At 35.9% G+C, this 18,122-nt stretch overlaps 1 protein-coding gene across 1 annotated transcript in view; it reads left to right on the top strand.

Moving 5' to 3' along the window:
* Tmem65 (transmembrane protein 65) overlaps window positions 1–18,122 on the top strand; it is a 51,129-nt gene that overhangs the window by 211 nt on the left and 32,796 nt on the right. The window contains exon 2 of the mRNA XM_048802405.1: window positions 14,983–15,063. Coding sequence (XP_048658362.1) covers window positions 14,983–15,063 — 81 coding nt within the window. The remainder of the gene's footprint in view (window positions 1–14,982; window positions 15,064–18,122) is intronic.

Below are 18,122 nucleotides of genomic sequence, written 5' to 3'. Positions count from 1 at the left end.
CCCACCTCCGCCTGCCACCCTGGCCCGCCTGGCCTCGCGCCTGGGACGGCCGAGTGGGGGGGGGCACTTTCCACCTCCCGAGTGTCCCCAAGGCAGGTAGGACGCGCGCGGATGGTGCCAGGCAGCTGGGGCCAAGTCTGACTGGTTTCTCCCAAGCCTCAGAATCTAGAGCTTCAGCCTAGAATGCCAGCCCACACCGCTGGGATTTTGTTTTGATTTGCCCTGTGCCACCCCTCCCCAGCTCTCCTGCCTAAGGCCCTTGCTGCCTTCTTGGCGAACGTGCACCTTTGCAGGTGGCATGCCCTGCCTGCCCGAGAAAGTGCTGCAAAAGACAGGCAGGAAGAAACTTTGCTAAAGGGTTAGCAAAGAAGATGTATGGGCTCTCCCCCCACCCCCAAAAGAGGTGTAGCTTCCCAAGGCTGTGATGCTCTCAGCTGCTTGTTTCCACATGCATCTGGTTGTATTAATCAATGTAAGCAGACGAAGGAAACATGTTTCTAGGAAATGGAAAGAATGGATCAAATCAGCACCTGCAGTTGAATTAGAATCCCTGGGAGGTTCAAGTTTAACTCTGGGTTTTGTTTCGCCAGAGTTCAAATGACATAAATAAGGTATTTAGGAGGGGGAGAAAATCTGTAGTTCTACAATAAAAAGCATATTTTTGCTTTAAAATATTTTTGGAAGGGTGAAAGCAAAGCTATTTTTAAGCAGACATGTTAAAATAGGATATTTTTAAAACAAGTGCAGCAGTGGTAGGTCAGAATTTGAGTCTAGGTGAAAAGGCTAAAAGTTCAGAAAAGCTAAAAGCTGAGAAAGTACCAAAGGGTCAAAATGGATTCAGACTTAAAATACTTTGGCCACTTGAATACTCTTATGTACACAGCAGCTTGCTGTTATTTTCTATTACATTCTGATGTGTTTGAAAGCTTTTAGAAGTTCTTTAAAAAACTTTTTTATATGATAGGCATATAAACATTCCATAGATTCTTAAGTTTAGAGCACATTGAATTGGAACATGGCATTTGATTTGCTAGAGGTACTTCCAAGTGTATCCTCGGCTGATGTGCATGACTTATCTTTACTACTACAGAAACTTTTTATTGTACCTTTTAACCACTTTTTTTTTTTTGCAGGGGGAGGGGCTTAGTTTGTGGAATTGTGGACCCATGTAAAGTATCGGATGATAGTCAAGACTATTTGAACACACATTTTGCCTTTTCTTTTTTTTGAAAGGTCAAGTATTTTATTTTTAAAATTGTTAAAATTTTTAAAATTCTAATTTGTTATTATGACAGCAGAATGCATTACAATTCATAGTACACACATAGAACACAACTTTTCATATCTATGGTTGCACACAAAGTAGAGTCACACCATTTGTGTCTTCATACATGTACTTAGGGTATTTATGTCCATCTCATTACACTGACCTTCCTACCCTCATTCCCCCTCCCTTCCCCTCCCTCACCTTTGCTCTATCTAGAGTTTGTCTAATCCTCCCATGCCCCCAACCCCAACCAGCCCCATTATGAATCAGCATCCATATATCAGAGATAACATTAATCATTTTGCCTTTTCTAAGAAATTTCTTGGAAATTCTGCATTGTCAATATGTTGCTGAATTGAAATGCCCTATGAATATAATCTTTTGACAGTTATTAAAAAGCATATCCCACAGTATGACTGGTTACATTTTTATCTCATTATTGTTTTTGCACATGCTTGCATTCTACATTTTCATAGTCATTCTACATTTTCCAGTGAAGATAATATTTTAAGATATAACATACTATAAAATATTCTAGAAAGAATCCCCAAACTTCAGTCAGTGGAGACCATTAGCATAAATTAGACTGTGTGTAGTTATATGGGAAAAAAATTGGTAATTCAAATTGTTTTTGTTCAGGAGAAACAAGCAACTTCATAGGAAACAATGTAGTGGCCTAATGCTCTTCTTCTGTTTAGAAGCTGAAGAACTTCAAAGGTTAAATCGGCTATTTTTCCTTATGTTACTGACTAAATTATTACCTTTTGAATTAAGTGACACTTAGAGATGTGGCTGCTTTAGTTTTTAGTGCAGTCTTGGTGTTCACTTATTATTTTCAGTATCAAGACATGTAGTAATTATGGAGATAAGTAGAATCATCGTTTAATAAATTACCTTATTCATTAATTATGTAAGGTTAAAAGGATTTTACTGTGTTGGGAATGCATATCATTCATTTTATTGCTGAAATCAACATATTTTTTTTCTTCAGCAGACAAAAATTCCCATATTTCTTTTGTTTTTGCTTTTTGAATAATGTTTTTAAATACCCAACTAATATACTAAATGTATGTGTACTAAGTACACTTTCTAATGAAATACACTATTTGTTAAAAGGACTGTTTTTTATCATAGGAAATTTTATGTCCTTGGAAAAGGTGCTTGTGTGATCTAATGAAGTGTTTTGATTTAGGTATGGAAAAAGAAAAAATCATCTATGCTGTGACATGGTCAATAAAATCTGCTGAAATTTGGTACATTTACTCTTATCTTTTTACATGTTTATCAGTAAGCATTTGGTATAGTTGGTGACAAAATAAAGCTTTAGAATCAATTTGTAGTATATAAAGCAGACTCTGTGGGATGTCTTATAGTTAAATAGGATATTGTGATTTTCAAATTGCAGACTGATTCTCTTCCCAATTAAAACAAAAAGTGTATGTTGCCCTCTTACTTTACCTGCTCAACTTAATTTCTTTCCTTCCAGAAACAGGCCATATTCTGCTGAACGTCCTTGGTTCATTGTTACTACAAGTAGGACTGGCAAACTAAGATTTTCAGAGCTGCCTTTCAATATTAACCAAGATTTTTAAAACACATTTCCTAATTTTTGTAATTAATAGTTCAAAAATTTAAAAAACGATTAAAATACAACATTTTGGTTCTGAAAAATGGCAGTGCACATTGTATTAATAGTTATCCATTGCTGTATAACAAATTATCCCTAAACACAACAGCTTAAAACAAGCATGTATCATCTCACAATTTCTGATGTTAAGGAATTCTAGAGCAGCTTGGTTGGGTATTTCTGGCCCCTAATCTCTCATGAAATTGAAATACAGCTTTCCGCTGGGGCTGTATCATATGGAGTCTTGACTAGGGCTGGAGGATCCATTTCGAAGCAAATCTACATGGCTATTGGCTGAAAGTGTCAGCTCTTTGCTCGTGGGCCTTTCTACAGGGATACCTGAGTGTTTTCTAGCCATGGCTGCTGTTTATCTAGAATAAGTGAGAGAGATCCTAAGCTGGGAATTATCTTTTTTAACACAGTCTTAGAAGTAACAAAGCTTCTCTTTCACTGTGGCACATTGTGGGAAGGTACTTGCACAGTGTGTGAATGCCAAAGGGGTGGGAATCCTTAGGGGCTGACTTGGACATTGGCTCCCACAGTTACATGAGATTTGTAATTAATGCTTATCTAGAGTTTCCCAGAGAGACAAGAGTTGCTGATTGGGGTGGTACAATGAGAGATACGATTTGAAAGAAGTCTCTTAGCGAATATTTTTGTTAGATGTGCACTAAGATGTCTTAATAAAGATTATTTTTACATATAGCAAATAAAAGTTGTATTGAAGTGAATAGAGCAGTTTTTCCACCAATAATAGAGTTAGCTTTTTTTTTGTTTCTCTGTGTAAGTCGTAATTTTGTACTTAATTTTTTTTATTATGTCTATATCCATATACATTAACCATAGAATTCTGAATTTTAATCTTGTAGTTCCCATTTCTTGTGATTGTTTATTTAAAGATGGGATGGGAAACTTTATAACTTAAATTTTTCATGAGTTCTGATCCATTAGGAATGTTGACCCTTTAACAGTGGTGTTGTTATTTTTTCTCGGCCAGGATTATGTGAGAAAGAAACAATTCTTTTAATCTGTTAGCCTGTGTAATGGATTGGGCAATATCTTGACTTTTGCTCAAAGAGAAAAATATATCATAGTCCAAATTGAGATATATGAATGAAGATATTTTAGTATTTTCATTGAGACAATACAAGAGGAATAAAAGAGAGATAGCCCCAACTAGGCCTACCAAGAGGGGAAGAACCAGGATGGGCTGGTCAGAGGATCCAAGATGGATTTACCACATATGGCTGGGCTCAGTTGGTACTGTGGACCCAAGCAGATGTGGTCTCACCAGCGTGACAATCTCAGAATAGCTGTAACACTTTGATGATATGTCTGGACTCCAACAGAAAATGTTCTAAGAGGGCTAGGTAGAAGCTTTAAGACTTTAGTTTCCTGTTGCTGCTATAACAAATCACATATTTAGTAGCTTAAACAATGCAAACTATTCTCTAATGGTTTTGGCTGCCCAGAGTCCAAAATACGGCCTAAAGGACTAAAACCAGTGTCAGCAAGGTTGTGTTCTTCTGGAGGATTCAGAAAAATGTGTGCTTTTTGTCTTCCAGCTTTTAGTACTCCTTGGTTCCTGGCCATATCATTTGAATCTCTGCTTCAGCTGTTGCTTTCTCTTCTTTCTCATTGACCTTTTTGCTTCCCTCTTACAATGAATCTTATGATGGCATTTAGTGCTCAACTGGATAATCAAGGGAACTCTGAAAATCTTTAATCACACCTGGAAAGTCTCTTTGCTATATAAGGTAACATTCACAGGTTGGGGAATTAGTATGTGCACATCTTTGGGATCCATTATTCAGCTTATCACAGATTTGTTATGGCCCAGTCTTGGAAGTCCCCAGAATGTCATTTCTGCTACATGCTATTAGTCAAGAAAGTCACTAAGGCCAGTCCAGGTTCAAGGGAAGGGAAATTAGGAGACGTGGCATTTCATGTAGTTAATCATAGTTTGTTCCATTTTATCAGTACAATAAAAATAATTTCTGTTGGAAATTTTGTATTATATTTTTTTAATGCAGATCATTAAGATGTTTTTTTTTTTTTAAATTTTTAGGATAATAGCCCTCAATTTGAACATTTGTTCCTGTACTGGGTGCTAGTGCAGTGATTCCTTATGGTTATTGAGATGTATAGCGATCTTTCTTCTATGTCAAGATTTCTTACCTTCAGCAATATGGATATTTTGGACTGTGATTCTTTGTTGTGGGGATTATCCCCCACACAGAATATTTAGCAACATCCCTATCCTGCTTGCTAAATGCTGGTAGCACCCTTTCACCCTTTCCATCTAGTACTAACCAAAAATATCTCCAGACAAAGCCAAATGTCCCTTGGAGGGGACAGGAATGTGGCCTATTGGGGAAGAGGCTTAAATAATTAACCTGGTTGAGAGCCATTGCTCTTTATGAAATATTATAAGCTGTTTCTTTAGTTGCTCTGCCCTGTCTCCTCTTTTGTTATGTATGAGTTTGCTATTATCAGTATATTGTCTTTGCTTTTAGCTCATTGCTTTATTGTACATATATTTATCTCTGGATAAAGACAGATAATTCTTTGCCTGTCTACTGGACTTCTCACCTCTCTAGTGAATAAATGAATTTTGCGATGACTATTTTCCTTCACTTCTTTACTAAATTCTGAATATTAGAATCTGAGAAAATGTGGCTTTCAGATAAGCCAAACACTGCTTTAGTTTAATGCACCAATGTAATTAATTTCATTTTCCGCTGCAGTAGTCACTTATTGCTTGTTTGTTCTAGCAGTTATGACAAGTTTTTTTTTTTTAAACAAATTTGTGGCTAAGAAAGTTGAAATAATATAAAGTCAGTAATTTATAAGGTTATCCAGAGATCTCATGGAACTAAAAGATAATAGATGATCCTGAATGTTGAGGATGATCTGATAATGAACCATTATTAGTAGGCATTGTTTTAGTTTTTCTAAAAATGATGATTTGTTTGCATAACTACACTGTTGTTTGGTTTTCTTTGTTATGTCTGAGTATAAAATAACTGGAACAACTGGGGACTAAATCCCTGAGTGCAGATTTTATTAGCATCTTGCTCATGTTAGCTGAATTAATTAATATGTAGCTTTATAGGATTCTAACCTTGTCTTTGATTCCTAAGTTTATGTCTGCTTTAGATCAAGTAAAACAAGTAGTTACATGTTAAAATTACCTCAAAGGATTTGATTAATGAGAAATTCTTATAGACACAAGATTTTATAGGGAAACTCTGAAATATGTATTTAGATGGCTTTTGATGGCAATATATTTGAACATATTGCACTTTTTCTCTGCCTTAATTAAAGGATTTTGAGAATGAGCACAATCTCGCCTGTACCAGATGTCAAAATCCTTACATACTGTATTTTAATGCAGTAATTTCCTTTGGGGCTACTTCTGTTTGTAGACATACTAGTCATTATATCAAATGCCTCCTGAACACTGCTGTTTCACTTGGCTTGCTTTTTAGATTCTATCAGAGTGATAGTGAAATGTGTTGGGTTTAGTGTATGTGTGTGTGTGTGTGTGTGTGTATGCACGCGCGCCTCCTGCCCCCATCATCCCCATTGCTTTCAGACTATTCTCTATTCTCATTCATTCCTTGTGGTTGTGGGAAACTCTCTTTTCTGCTGTGTAAGGAGGTCTGCTTCCTGGCATTCTGTTACTGTTTCTAATGTATGCCCTTCTGTTATTTGTTACTCTTCATAGTGTTTTTAATTTTCTTTTTCTTTAGTTTTCTTTCTTGTTTTTTCAAAAACATTATTTCTCTTCACTCTCCACTTCTTAGTAGGGTCTAATCTTGAAAGACACTTCAAGGACCATTACTTCTTTGTCTTTCCAGCGAACTGTGGCATCTATCACATTGTTATCGATCTTCAGTTCTTACAGTGAAGATATTCCTTGTATATTTGCTAATATCTGGATTATGTATGTTCAAAGTATTATTGTTCTAAGCATCTAAAAAGTAGTTGGCTAAGGCTGCTATTTATGAATTAAAATTTTAGGGGAATTTTAGTGTTTTAGTCAGCTTTTTCACCACTGTGACCAGAAGACCTGAACAAGAACAATTTTAGAGGAGGAAAAGTTTATTTAGTTTCAGAGGTCTCAGGCTGTAGATGACCAACTCCATGCTCAGGGTTGGAGGTGGGGCAGATCATCAGGGCAGAAGGGTGTGGTGGGGTAAAGAGCTTAGGACATGACAACAAGGAAGCAGAAGAGCTCTGCTACCCCGGACAAAATGTAGGACCCAAGGGCATGCCTCCCTTGACCTGTCTCCTCTAGCCATACTCTACCTGCCTGTAGTTATCACTCAGTTAATCCATTTAGCTGGTTTAATGCAGTGATTAGGTTTAGGCTTTTGTATTTCCTTTTTGATATGCCCAGTCTCAAATTCTTTTCAGCATATCATACAATATGCTCTGTTTTGGATATTTTCCTCCTAAATCTGGTAATATGTGTTCTTCCATTAACCATTAAAATAACACAATTAATTAAGCTTCTGTTTCAGTGCTATCCAGGTCATGCTGATGTTTGTAATTTTTATTTTATTATCTAATTTTATAGATATCATGGTCACAATGTTGGAAGATAAAGCAGTACTATTTTAATACATAACAACAGTCCATAACCAAAGTCAGAGACTTTGTTAATGTTAATTATTGATAATGTTCATTATTATAATGTACTTAAGTTATTACTTAAGTAATATTACTAGGAGTGATGTAACATTATTAGAAGTGATGTTCTATAACTGTGAACTGTCAGTTATTGTTATTGACATTAGTGGCTAAGGAGGGAAGAAAAGATCAGTGGTTCCAACTAAGGAAGGGAGATAATCTATTCCAGATCCATTTCATACTAGAAAAAGTATTGATTTAGCCCCGATTTTGGGGGCTGTTATATCAGTTGTATACTTTTTCCTCAACCTTCTTTACCTATCACTAAAAAGAAACTTTTTGTATCCCACAGAAAGATTTTTTTGGATGTAGATTCTTAGCACTGAAGCAGCCCCTGGAAACTAGATGGCTGGTCCAGTTTCTGTCCCCTAAGGGTGACAACATTTTTGCCCTTCTTTTGCAGATTACAGATTTTGATTCATCAGAGAAATTGAGAAAAGGAACGAGGTAGCATTTCATGTCTTTCTGTGCAGCTGCCATTTCTTTCCTCTAGGTCTGGCAAGATGGACATTTTCTTAGGGCCGTTTTTTTTTTTTTTTAAATCTATCTTTGTGTATCTGGTAAGATTTGGGGTAAAAACCTGCAAGAAGTTATGGACACCTCTAATTAAGTGTGTTCTAGTGGCTACATTGGCCCTCTGACTTATCCTTTTCTACTGTTTAGCTGCATTCTTCTTATGGTGCAGTACAGTTGCATGTATTCCAGGAAAGCAATGCTAACATCTCTTCTGTCCTTGCAGGTACCTGCCTCTCTTTTGATTGAGGGCGAGTTGTTTTCTCTTGACTTCTATTCTCTTATGGGTTCAAAATGTCTTGAATTTGAATTGAATTTGACTTTGTTTTATAGTAAAGGTGGTATACTGATCCTTGTAGCTCTCCACATCTCAGTGGAAACTTGGTTTCACGAAGTTTAATGTGCATACATAGTCTGGGAATCTTATAGAAATGCAAATTGTTTCATTAGGTTTGAGGGGAACCTGAGATTCTGTATTTCTAATAAGTTCCCAAGGATTTCAGTGCTAGAGGTCCATGGACCATATTTTTGAGTAGCAGTGTTATAAAAGGTTATTTTTTTGGGTGGGTGCGATGGGAGAGAATTGCAGTAATATGCATCTTGAACTCAGGCTTCCTTAAGTTGAGGAAGGAAATATGTAAACAAACATGATTTTAATAATATAAGATGTGGTATATTTTGTGAACTGGTACAATTTTTGTGTATGAGGAAGATTATGATTTAGAAATATTATCCTAGAAATTTTTTTTCTTGCGCACAAAGAGGCTTGTTAAAAATATTAGAAAAAGGTGAATTGTTATTACTTATTTTATAGCTATTCATAATTATCTTTGAAAAATAAATGCTGTGTAACAAATGTCCGGTCATTTGACACATAACAGTGTTTTAGTTAATGAGTCTATTAGTCAGCTTTGGGTTACTACAACACAATACTGGAAGCAGCTAATTTCATGAAGGGAAAAAGATTTTTATTTAGTTCACAGTTTTAGAGGCTGAAAGTCCAAATTGCACAGCTCAGGCTTGGCAGCCTCCTCTTGGCTGCATCACCGCATGGTGCAGATAGCGATGGTGGGAGTGCATGTCAGAGTGAGTAATCACATCATGGTGGAGGTGCATTTGTATGGAAGAGCTTATGTCTTCAAACAGGGAGTCAGCAAGAGAGAGACTGGAGTCCCATAATCTCTTTGGGGGGCATACCCCCAGTGAACTAAGGATTTTCACAAGACCTCAGCTTGCAAAAGTTCCATCACCTCACAATAGCACCACCCTGGGACCAATTCTCTAATTATAGTGGACCTTTGGGGTCACTGAGCCCATATCCATACCATAGCATTGATGAACTTAATGGTGATCTTTAGATATAAGATTATGTTGCCTGGTGACATCATAACTCTTTGTTTAAATACACTTCACGTCTTTTGCATAACAATATCGCCTAACAATGCTTTTTGAAGATTAACTCTCTTAAGTAATGTGTGACTGTATTCCTTTTTGTACATCACTTTTCCTTCCCATTATGACCTAGAACATATTCTCCAGTGAAGTCTTATTTCTTTAGTAAACCATGCCCCAGTCGTACTTTTTTTTTCAGGTTATTCTCTTTTATGCTTTCCCTACTTTTTAGTATTTTTAAAATTTTTGAAACAATTTCAACCTCACAGAAAACTTCCTAGTAAACTTTTTTTTTTTTTTTTTCCTTTTCTGAATTGTTAGAAAATAAATTTTGACTCAGTTCTTTGGGAAGCAGTCTCTGAGACAAAGACTGATTTGTAAGAAACTTATTGGGTAATGCTCTTGGAATCCTCACTTTAGGAAGGGAAAGGAAGGAAATAAATTTCGGCAGGGGTAGAAATTCAGTTATTCTGGTTTGGATGTGAGGTGTACCCCAGAAGTTCCTGTGTTAATGCAGGGATGGTCATAGATGAAATGATTAAATTATGGGAGCTGTAACCTCATCAGTTCATTCTAGTTTGAATGGATTAATTGGGTCGAACTGCAGGCAGGTGGGGCAGGCAGGAAGGCGGGGCATGCTGGAGGAGGTGGGTCACTTCTTCCAGGTGTGCCCTGGAAGGGTTTGTTTTTCCTGTGGCCACTTTTCCTTTTTCTCTCTGCTTTCCTACTGCACTATGGGCTGAGCATCTCTCCTCCTCCAGGCCCTTCAACCGTGATGCTCAACTATGCCTTACTATGGGCAGTGGACTTGGGTGACCCTGGATTGAACCTCTGGAACTATGAACAAATGAACTTCCCCTTCTTTAAGTTGTTCTTGTGTCAGGTTTTATGGTCACAACAATGTAAAGATAACACTGTTGTCACACAGTTTCAACAGAAGACTCAGCTGACCCTGCAAAGAGTTCTAGATTTGGATGACCCTTCCTATTGTTGTGAGCTGGGTGAGATTACTGTACCTCTCCTCTGTGAAAACAAGCTATTAGAGCTTGATTGCCCTGGACAGGGTGCAGGGGCTTGGACCAAGCATTCTTCAGCTGAGGTAGTTCCCCCAGATAATTGGCCACTGAGAGCTGTGTCTTAGAAAGACTTCTACCAACTAAGGGTCAGGTTGTGCACCATGATGTTCATTACAACTGGAGTTGTTACATATCTTTAATTTCTTGCCAGCTGAAACAGTTCCTTAGTTTTTCCTTTTAGTATATTGTGACATGTCCTTCAATTTAAATTTGTTTCATGGCTCATGAACAGATTTCAGTAGTACATCTTTAGCAGGAATATCACAGCAGTGTTATGTTCTTTTTAGTCATGTCAGTTGACCTGTGATTTCAGATTTTCCCTGGTGATTTTATCTTTGAACACTTGACTAAAAGCTGTTTGATTTATCCACTGTGAAGTTATTATTTTCCTTTCTGTAATTTTTAAGTATTTTGTGAAGTAATACTTCGAGTCTATGAAATATTCCATTTTTCATCAATTTTCAGTGTATTAATTTACATCAATATATAATAATGGATTTTTATTTTATTTAGTGGGTTGTGGTTTATTATTTGATCTTCTATCTGTTCCATATTTGACTAGTGGAAACCCCTTCAAGTTAGCTCTGTGTCTTTTTGGCATGACTCCTTACCCATTACTTGTTGAGCATGTCCCCTCTTTCAGGTTTGGACTTAAAAACATTTCAGGAAAAAAAAAATAAATAAATAAAAGCATTTCAGGATTTAAATAACTGTGTGGAGAGGGGATGCTTCCCTTTTCCTTCCCATAAAAATTCAGTCCAAAAGCCACAGATGGAATTGAGGTAGATGTCTGTGTAGGGGGCAGGGAAGTCACAGTAGCCACAGGGATTCCAGGTTTGTCTTGCACTTTTTCTGCCTCAACCCTGAATCAGCTATTTCTACAGAGAGCCTAGGTTTCTTTCAGTGTAGAATGGTATTTAGAAACCAAGATTTGGGTATTAGGTGTGCTCATAACTGGTAGGGTATGGCTGTTCCCAGGCCCTCACAGTTAACAGAGTTGTGAACCAAGGATTGTATGTATTTATATACATAATTGTTTTAGTCAGCTTTTGCATTGCTGTGACCAAATTATCCAACAAGAACAACTTAAAGGAGGAAAAGTTTTTGGGGGCTCACAGTTTCTGAGGTTTCAGTCCATAGTTGACTGACTCCATAACTCAGGGCCCAAGGTGAGCCAGCACATCATGGGGAAAGGGCCCAATGGAGGAAAATTGCTCAGCTCATGGCCAGTGGGGAAGCAGAGAGGGCAGGGAAGGACCCCAGGGAATATGCACCCCTCCAGGGTATACCCACAATGATTCACCTCCTCTAGCCACGGCTACCTGCCTGCAGTTACAACTCAGTCCATCCATTCACACCAATATGGACTGATTATGTTATAGCTATCACAATCCAATCCTTTCATCTCTAAATATTCTTGCATTCATAAGAGCTTTTGGGGGATCCCTTGTGGCCAAATCATAACAATAATTTATGTCATTTCTATGTATCTGTCCCCCCTCTTTCTTTACAATACTATATATTATAAAATAAGAGTTTATGACAATTTCTCCAATACTAATTCAATACCACAAGGTACATTTTAGTTTTTGCACTTTGTATTTCTGTATTTATTCTCCGATGGAGAAATACCTGCCTCCTGTTACACTTAATATATTTCTTTTTTGGATCACTACTTTAGTGTGTCACCAATACCCCATCTCCACTACTGCTAAAGTACTCCTGTCCAGATGCTCTTCTTACTGAAACTTGGACACTGACACCCTGTACCACAATCCTCTCCCCTCTACTATGGAATCCTTTCTCATTCCAATTGGGTTTTGACACTTTGTGCCAGATGGACCCTCCTATGCCAAAACACCCTCACCCTGCTTGAACTTTGGACCCTGCTTAGGCCACTGTGGCTTCCCTCTCTCTCAAACAGATACCTACTTGACTCCATTCTACCTCACAGATTTTTGATTGCATTTTATGGGAAAGAGGGGTTCTCTCCATCCACTTATTTAAATTTAAATTGGTTAAGGCCAAACACAAAGCCTTTCTCTTCCCCTCTTCTTCAGGATGTAATTTCTTTCTTCTGGAAATTTATATTTTTTTCTTTATTCATCTTATATCTGTTTATACATGCTACCAACTCTGTGTAACTCTTTGAGATCAGGGATGATTTTGTGCAAGTTTTTTTTTTTAAACCCTTTAAGTATATATATATATTTTTGTTTAGCAATGAATACAGAGGCAGTTAAAAAAACCTGAGTTGATCTATGAAAAGGTTTCTCTTATTTTTAAGCACAAGATGTTTTATAATTGAATCCTACTTCATTATAGATCAGTAAATCTTTGGCAGTAAATCTGATAGTTTATCAGTAAATCTGATAGTTTATCAGTAAATCTGATAGTTGAATAATAATAAATTCAAGTAAGTGAAATGGAAAACATTTTGCTTCTAAGTAAAAGAACATTATTCTTTTATTTTTTATTAATTTGTATATGTAGAAAATAGTGTGTATTAAAATCTAATGCCCTGTTTTGTTGATTTATTATGCACATTTCATTAAGTAATTATGGAAGGCAGTCCTTGTGTTGCATGTTTCCCTGTGCATGAATTTTAATAACCATGTTTTAGTTAAATAACAATTTTCAACAACACAGTTTAAAATTTATTTTATCTCAGTATATTAACTTTGAGTATGCATAAAGTGCAAACTTAACTGTAAACTTTGCTTCTAGTTCCTGAGTCCACAAATCACTATTTTAAAAAAAGCTGTGTATCATGATTATGACCAATCCATCTCTTCTTTCACAGCCTGTTGTTATTTGTCTGTGTGTATCTATTCAGTTGACTCACAGAAAAGTATTGATAAACCCATGCAGTGTTTTACAAGAAATGGACCAAATGGGAAATAAAGGCCAGGCATGATGATACATGCCTATGGTCCCAGCTTCATGGGAGGTAGAGGCAGGAAGATCATTCAAACACAGAAGTTTGAATCCAGCCTGGGCAACATACTTAGACCCCATTTTAATAACAACAATAAAAAGGGAAAGTATTTCATTATAATAATGCAAAAAATAGACTATTATTTTTTGCATTATTATAATGAAATACTTAAGAGTGTGTAACTTTATATTAAAAAAAAAAAAGGGTTTGCTTAGCTTATAGTTCTGGAGACTCATATAGATCTGGTGATGGCCTTCTTGCTGGCAGAGTCCCAAGACAGTACAGAGCCTCACATGGCAAGACATTTGGGAGTGTGTGTGTCTGCTTTACTCTGGTGTTTTTCTTTTCTCTCCATATAAAGCTACTAGTATTCAGTCATTCAGTCTCCTTATAAAGCTACTAGGCTCCACCCTCATGACTTTATTGGATTCTAATTACCTCCCAAAGGCCCCACTTCTAAACACCATGGTTGATTAATTTTTCCTTCAGTACCTCATAATGGGGATTAGCTTTCAACACATGCTGTGTTGGGGGACACACTCAAACAATATCCAAACCACAGCATTGATAATACTGTAGTGAGATTTCACTCAGATATAAATGCAATACAGAAGATATAGCTGAATGTGAGAATGTCAACACTGGTACTGAATGCCGCCATTTAAGACTTGAAGTCTGCTTCCAGCGGAGCTCAGGGGAGGCAAATTTATGAATGTAAATGAGGAAAGTGGGAGGTTGTGATGAAAAGATGATGTTCTAGAGGAAGTGACCCTGGCAAAAAAGTTCATTTTATTAAAGGAACTCTCAGAGATATTTCAAGACATTGAAAATACAAAGGATAAATTGTGTGTGTGTGTGTGTGTGTGTGTGTGTTTCTAATCTAAGACTTAGAAAAGAATGTGATAATTCAAGGTACAGGAAGGATGCTTTATATTGTTAAGTTATATGATGAGAAATAGTATGAAAAGAAGAGGACTAAGACTGTTCAAGTTGCTTTACTTAAGTACAAAGAAATAAAACATTTTAATTGTCTGTGTTTCTGTTTTAAAATACAGTATACTGAATTAACATTAATTTTACTATTTTCAAGATTTCCCTTTGCATTTATACCTGTGAGAGACGTTTTTAGTGTTTTGACAAATTCTTGAAGGTCACAGAATCATTGAATTTTCCCCACTGCTTATATATTTATTTGACAGTGCTAGGGATTTAACCCAGGGCCTCAAGCATGCTAGGCAGGTGCTCTACCACTGAGCTACCCTCCTACCCCCACTGGTTATTAAGACTGCCTGTACAGTTGAAGCTTGCAGTGTCAATTGTACAGCCCTATACTACCGAATAAATCAAAGACTGCCTTCATACTAACATGTGACACTTAAAAACTTCATATACATTCATGTACTTTAAAAAATATTTACACATTGTAATTACTTTATTGCTTAAATACATTTTAATTTAAAAATATTTTTAGCATGCAGATATCCCAAACCTGAGATTGTAATTGTGAAGCGTGCAAAGGAGATATCATCAGCAGAGACCCCTGATAATTTTGGTATAGTATAGTACATTCTTATGGTGTTGATTGCTTGTCACATGTTCATTGCAAGTAGCAAAGCATCTACTTGATGGAACTTCTTGCTTGTTTGAAATAGAACTAATTAAATTTTTTATATTAGTATTTTAGACTGTCAGCAGTATTTATTTCTGTCATCTAACCCTGGGATTTGTGGATATGATTGAATAATAATTGCATGATTAACTAAACTGAAGTATTATATTTATGACCTTAAGACAAAATCACTTTTATTTAATTATATTTAAATAATGTATTTAAAAATTATAAAATAACCATAGCAAGTAAAACATAAGAAGCAACAAAGGCTATGAATTTTTTTAAGACTACGTAGGAAAAAAGGACCACATACAGACATTTCAGAATATTCCAGAGACAAGCTGACAAGCTGTATTTAAGTAACTGAACTTCAGGAACTATTCAGTGTATGTATACATGCATACATGAATATGTAATACATATACAAATATTAATGCCTGCATGAATATATATGTGTGTGCATGTATACATAATTTTTTTTCAGCACCAGGGATTGAACCCAGGGTTTTATGCTTGCTAGGCAAGTAAGTATGCTTTCACTGAGTTACAACGCACCTCACCCTCAGTATTTTAAAGATATAATCTTGACTGGTTTGAAAGCTTTATATATGTTTATTTAAGGCCCTTCAATGATATATTTTTTTTTAGATTTATCTGCCGTACAGCTTGCTGTCTAATTTTAGTTGCATGCTGTGGTGGTAATAGAATTCTGTGTGTATGAGAAAACGAGAGATAAAGACTAAAATACATATATCTCTGTCCTTATTTATTATTCAATTTAAATATGTTGTCTAAGAAATATAATGAGGTGTCTGAAAAGGAATCTGAAGTATTTTGTGGTTTATGAACATTGAAATTATGTTTGGTTAAGGGTTAAATACGATGTCAAGGGCAAAAACCATGTCATAAGAACTTAAGAGAAATGTCTTATGCGTGTAATATATGTACACACACATATTAATGTTATTACATTGTAAGAATTCTTCAGTATACTCTACCAGTTCTTAGGTAATTCTAAAATTAAAAAATTTAAATCCAGTAGGTATAAACATTTAATGTTAATATCTTTTGAAGAATAGTTTTGATTTTGAATTATTTTGAAGATTGATTTTTTTATCTCTCAGTTTTGGAATGATATAGGGAAAAGAAATGATAGTAGATTATGGTAATCAATATCACTCAGAGGTGCAGTGCTGATGAATGATTGTAGGGTTTACCTGTAAGTGCTCACCTTCTGAGAATCAGTCTTTAGTTATATCTTTAGTCATTATAATGTTCTTTCTCATGAATTTTAGGTGGCACCCCTCTATATTTAAAATATACTGGTATGCAGTAAAGAAGAAATATAAAATTAAAGCATTAAAGGGAACGAGAGAACTGAACCTCTCATTTAATTTGTAACATGAAAAATGTGTTTAAGATTTGGTGACTAGTTACATATTAGGGTAGGGACTTGTGTCAAGTCCTTTGGGGTTTTAGTTTAGTGCTCTTTCACAATAATGGATTTCTTCAGGGTTAGCAGTAGAGATTAGTCCTAGACTACAAGTATCTAGTTCTGAAACCATCAGAAATCATGTAATGCCACTATTCAAGAAATGTTTTAACTGGTAGCCATGATGAATCATTTGTTTTATTTCCATTTCTTCTAACTTTGATGGATTTAAAAAAAATGATGTGTCTGAACTAGAATTATTTCTTGGCAAAGAAGGGGAAAAAGCAATTTGAAGAGGATATTAGTATTCAAGTTAATTGCATTTTTACTTCAGTTTCAAATATTAATGCAGTAGTTTGTTTGATTGTTTGATGGGTGGGTTGATTGGCACTGGGAATTGGACCCAGTTACATACTACAAATGAGCTACATTCCCAGCCTTTCTAAGGTTTTTGTTTTTTGAGAAAGGTTCTCACTCAGTTGCTTAGGCTGGTCTTGAACTTGCCATCCTCCTGCTTTATCCTTTCAAGTCACTTGGATCATAGTTATGCCCAGCTTTGACAGTATTTTATATATTCACATATGATTGATATTAGTTACTTTTAATTTAAATTGAGAACTTATTAAATGAAAGAGAATTGGAAGCTAGAATATGGGTTCTGGACCTACCTATGCGTTATTAAGTCACTTTTCACATCTGAGTCTCCATCTTAAAAGTGAATTAAGTCAGTATTTCTCAGTGGGCGTGCTACTGACATTTAAGCTGGATGAGTCTTTCTTATGAAGGATTATTTATTGTACTGTAGAAAGTTTAGATTCCATAATGCTAGTGGCATTTCCCAGTATTATTACATGTAAAACAACCATACATTTCTAAACTTCCTCTGGGAGAGGTCCCATATTGAGAGCCACTGGCAGTTTGTTTCTAAGACTCCTTAAAGCCCTTACATTCTATGAAAGAATTCTTATTTGGGAAATAATTGAAAAAGAAAAGGTAACACATCAACTGAAAAATCCCTGTTGCTTCTTATATGTTAAGCAGTGTTACTTTAAAATGAATATCTTTTGGGTATCTGTGTAGCTATACTCATAGACATTTAAGCTATTCTATGATTATTTTTTTCTAATTCACTTGAAGATATATATATATATATATATATATATATATACACACACACATAATATGTATATTATGTATATGCATATATATATTTGTATGATTTTTCAAAACTAAAGATATCTTTATACCAAATAAATGAAAGTAACAAGATCTATCTTTAGCAGGCATGGTGACATAGGCCTGTAATTCTAGTGGCTCGGGAGGCTGAGGCAGGAGAATCCTGAATTCAAAGCCAACTTCAGCTCTTGCTTAATGCCTTGCCACTAAGCAACTCAGTGAGACCTAAGCAACTCAGTGAGACCCAAGCAACTCAATGAGACCCAAGCAACTCAATGAGACCCTGTCTCTAAATAAAATACAAAATAGAGCTGGTTATGTGACTTAGTGGTTGAGTGCCCCTGAATTCAATTCCCAGTAATTGAACTGAGAGCAAAAAAAAAAAAAAAAA

Source organism: Marmota marmota, unplaced genomic scaffold (genome assembly GCF_001458135.2).
Source record: "Marmota marmota marmota unplaced genomic scaffold, marMar, whole genome shotgun sequence".
Classification (NCBI taxonomy): Eukaryota; Metazoa; Chordata; class Mammalia; order Rodentia; family Sciuridae; genus Marmota; species Marmota marmota.
This window is presented reverse-complemented; position numbering and strand designations above follow the sequence as displayed.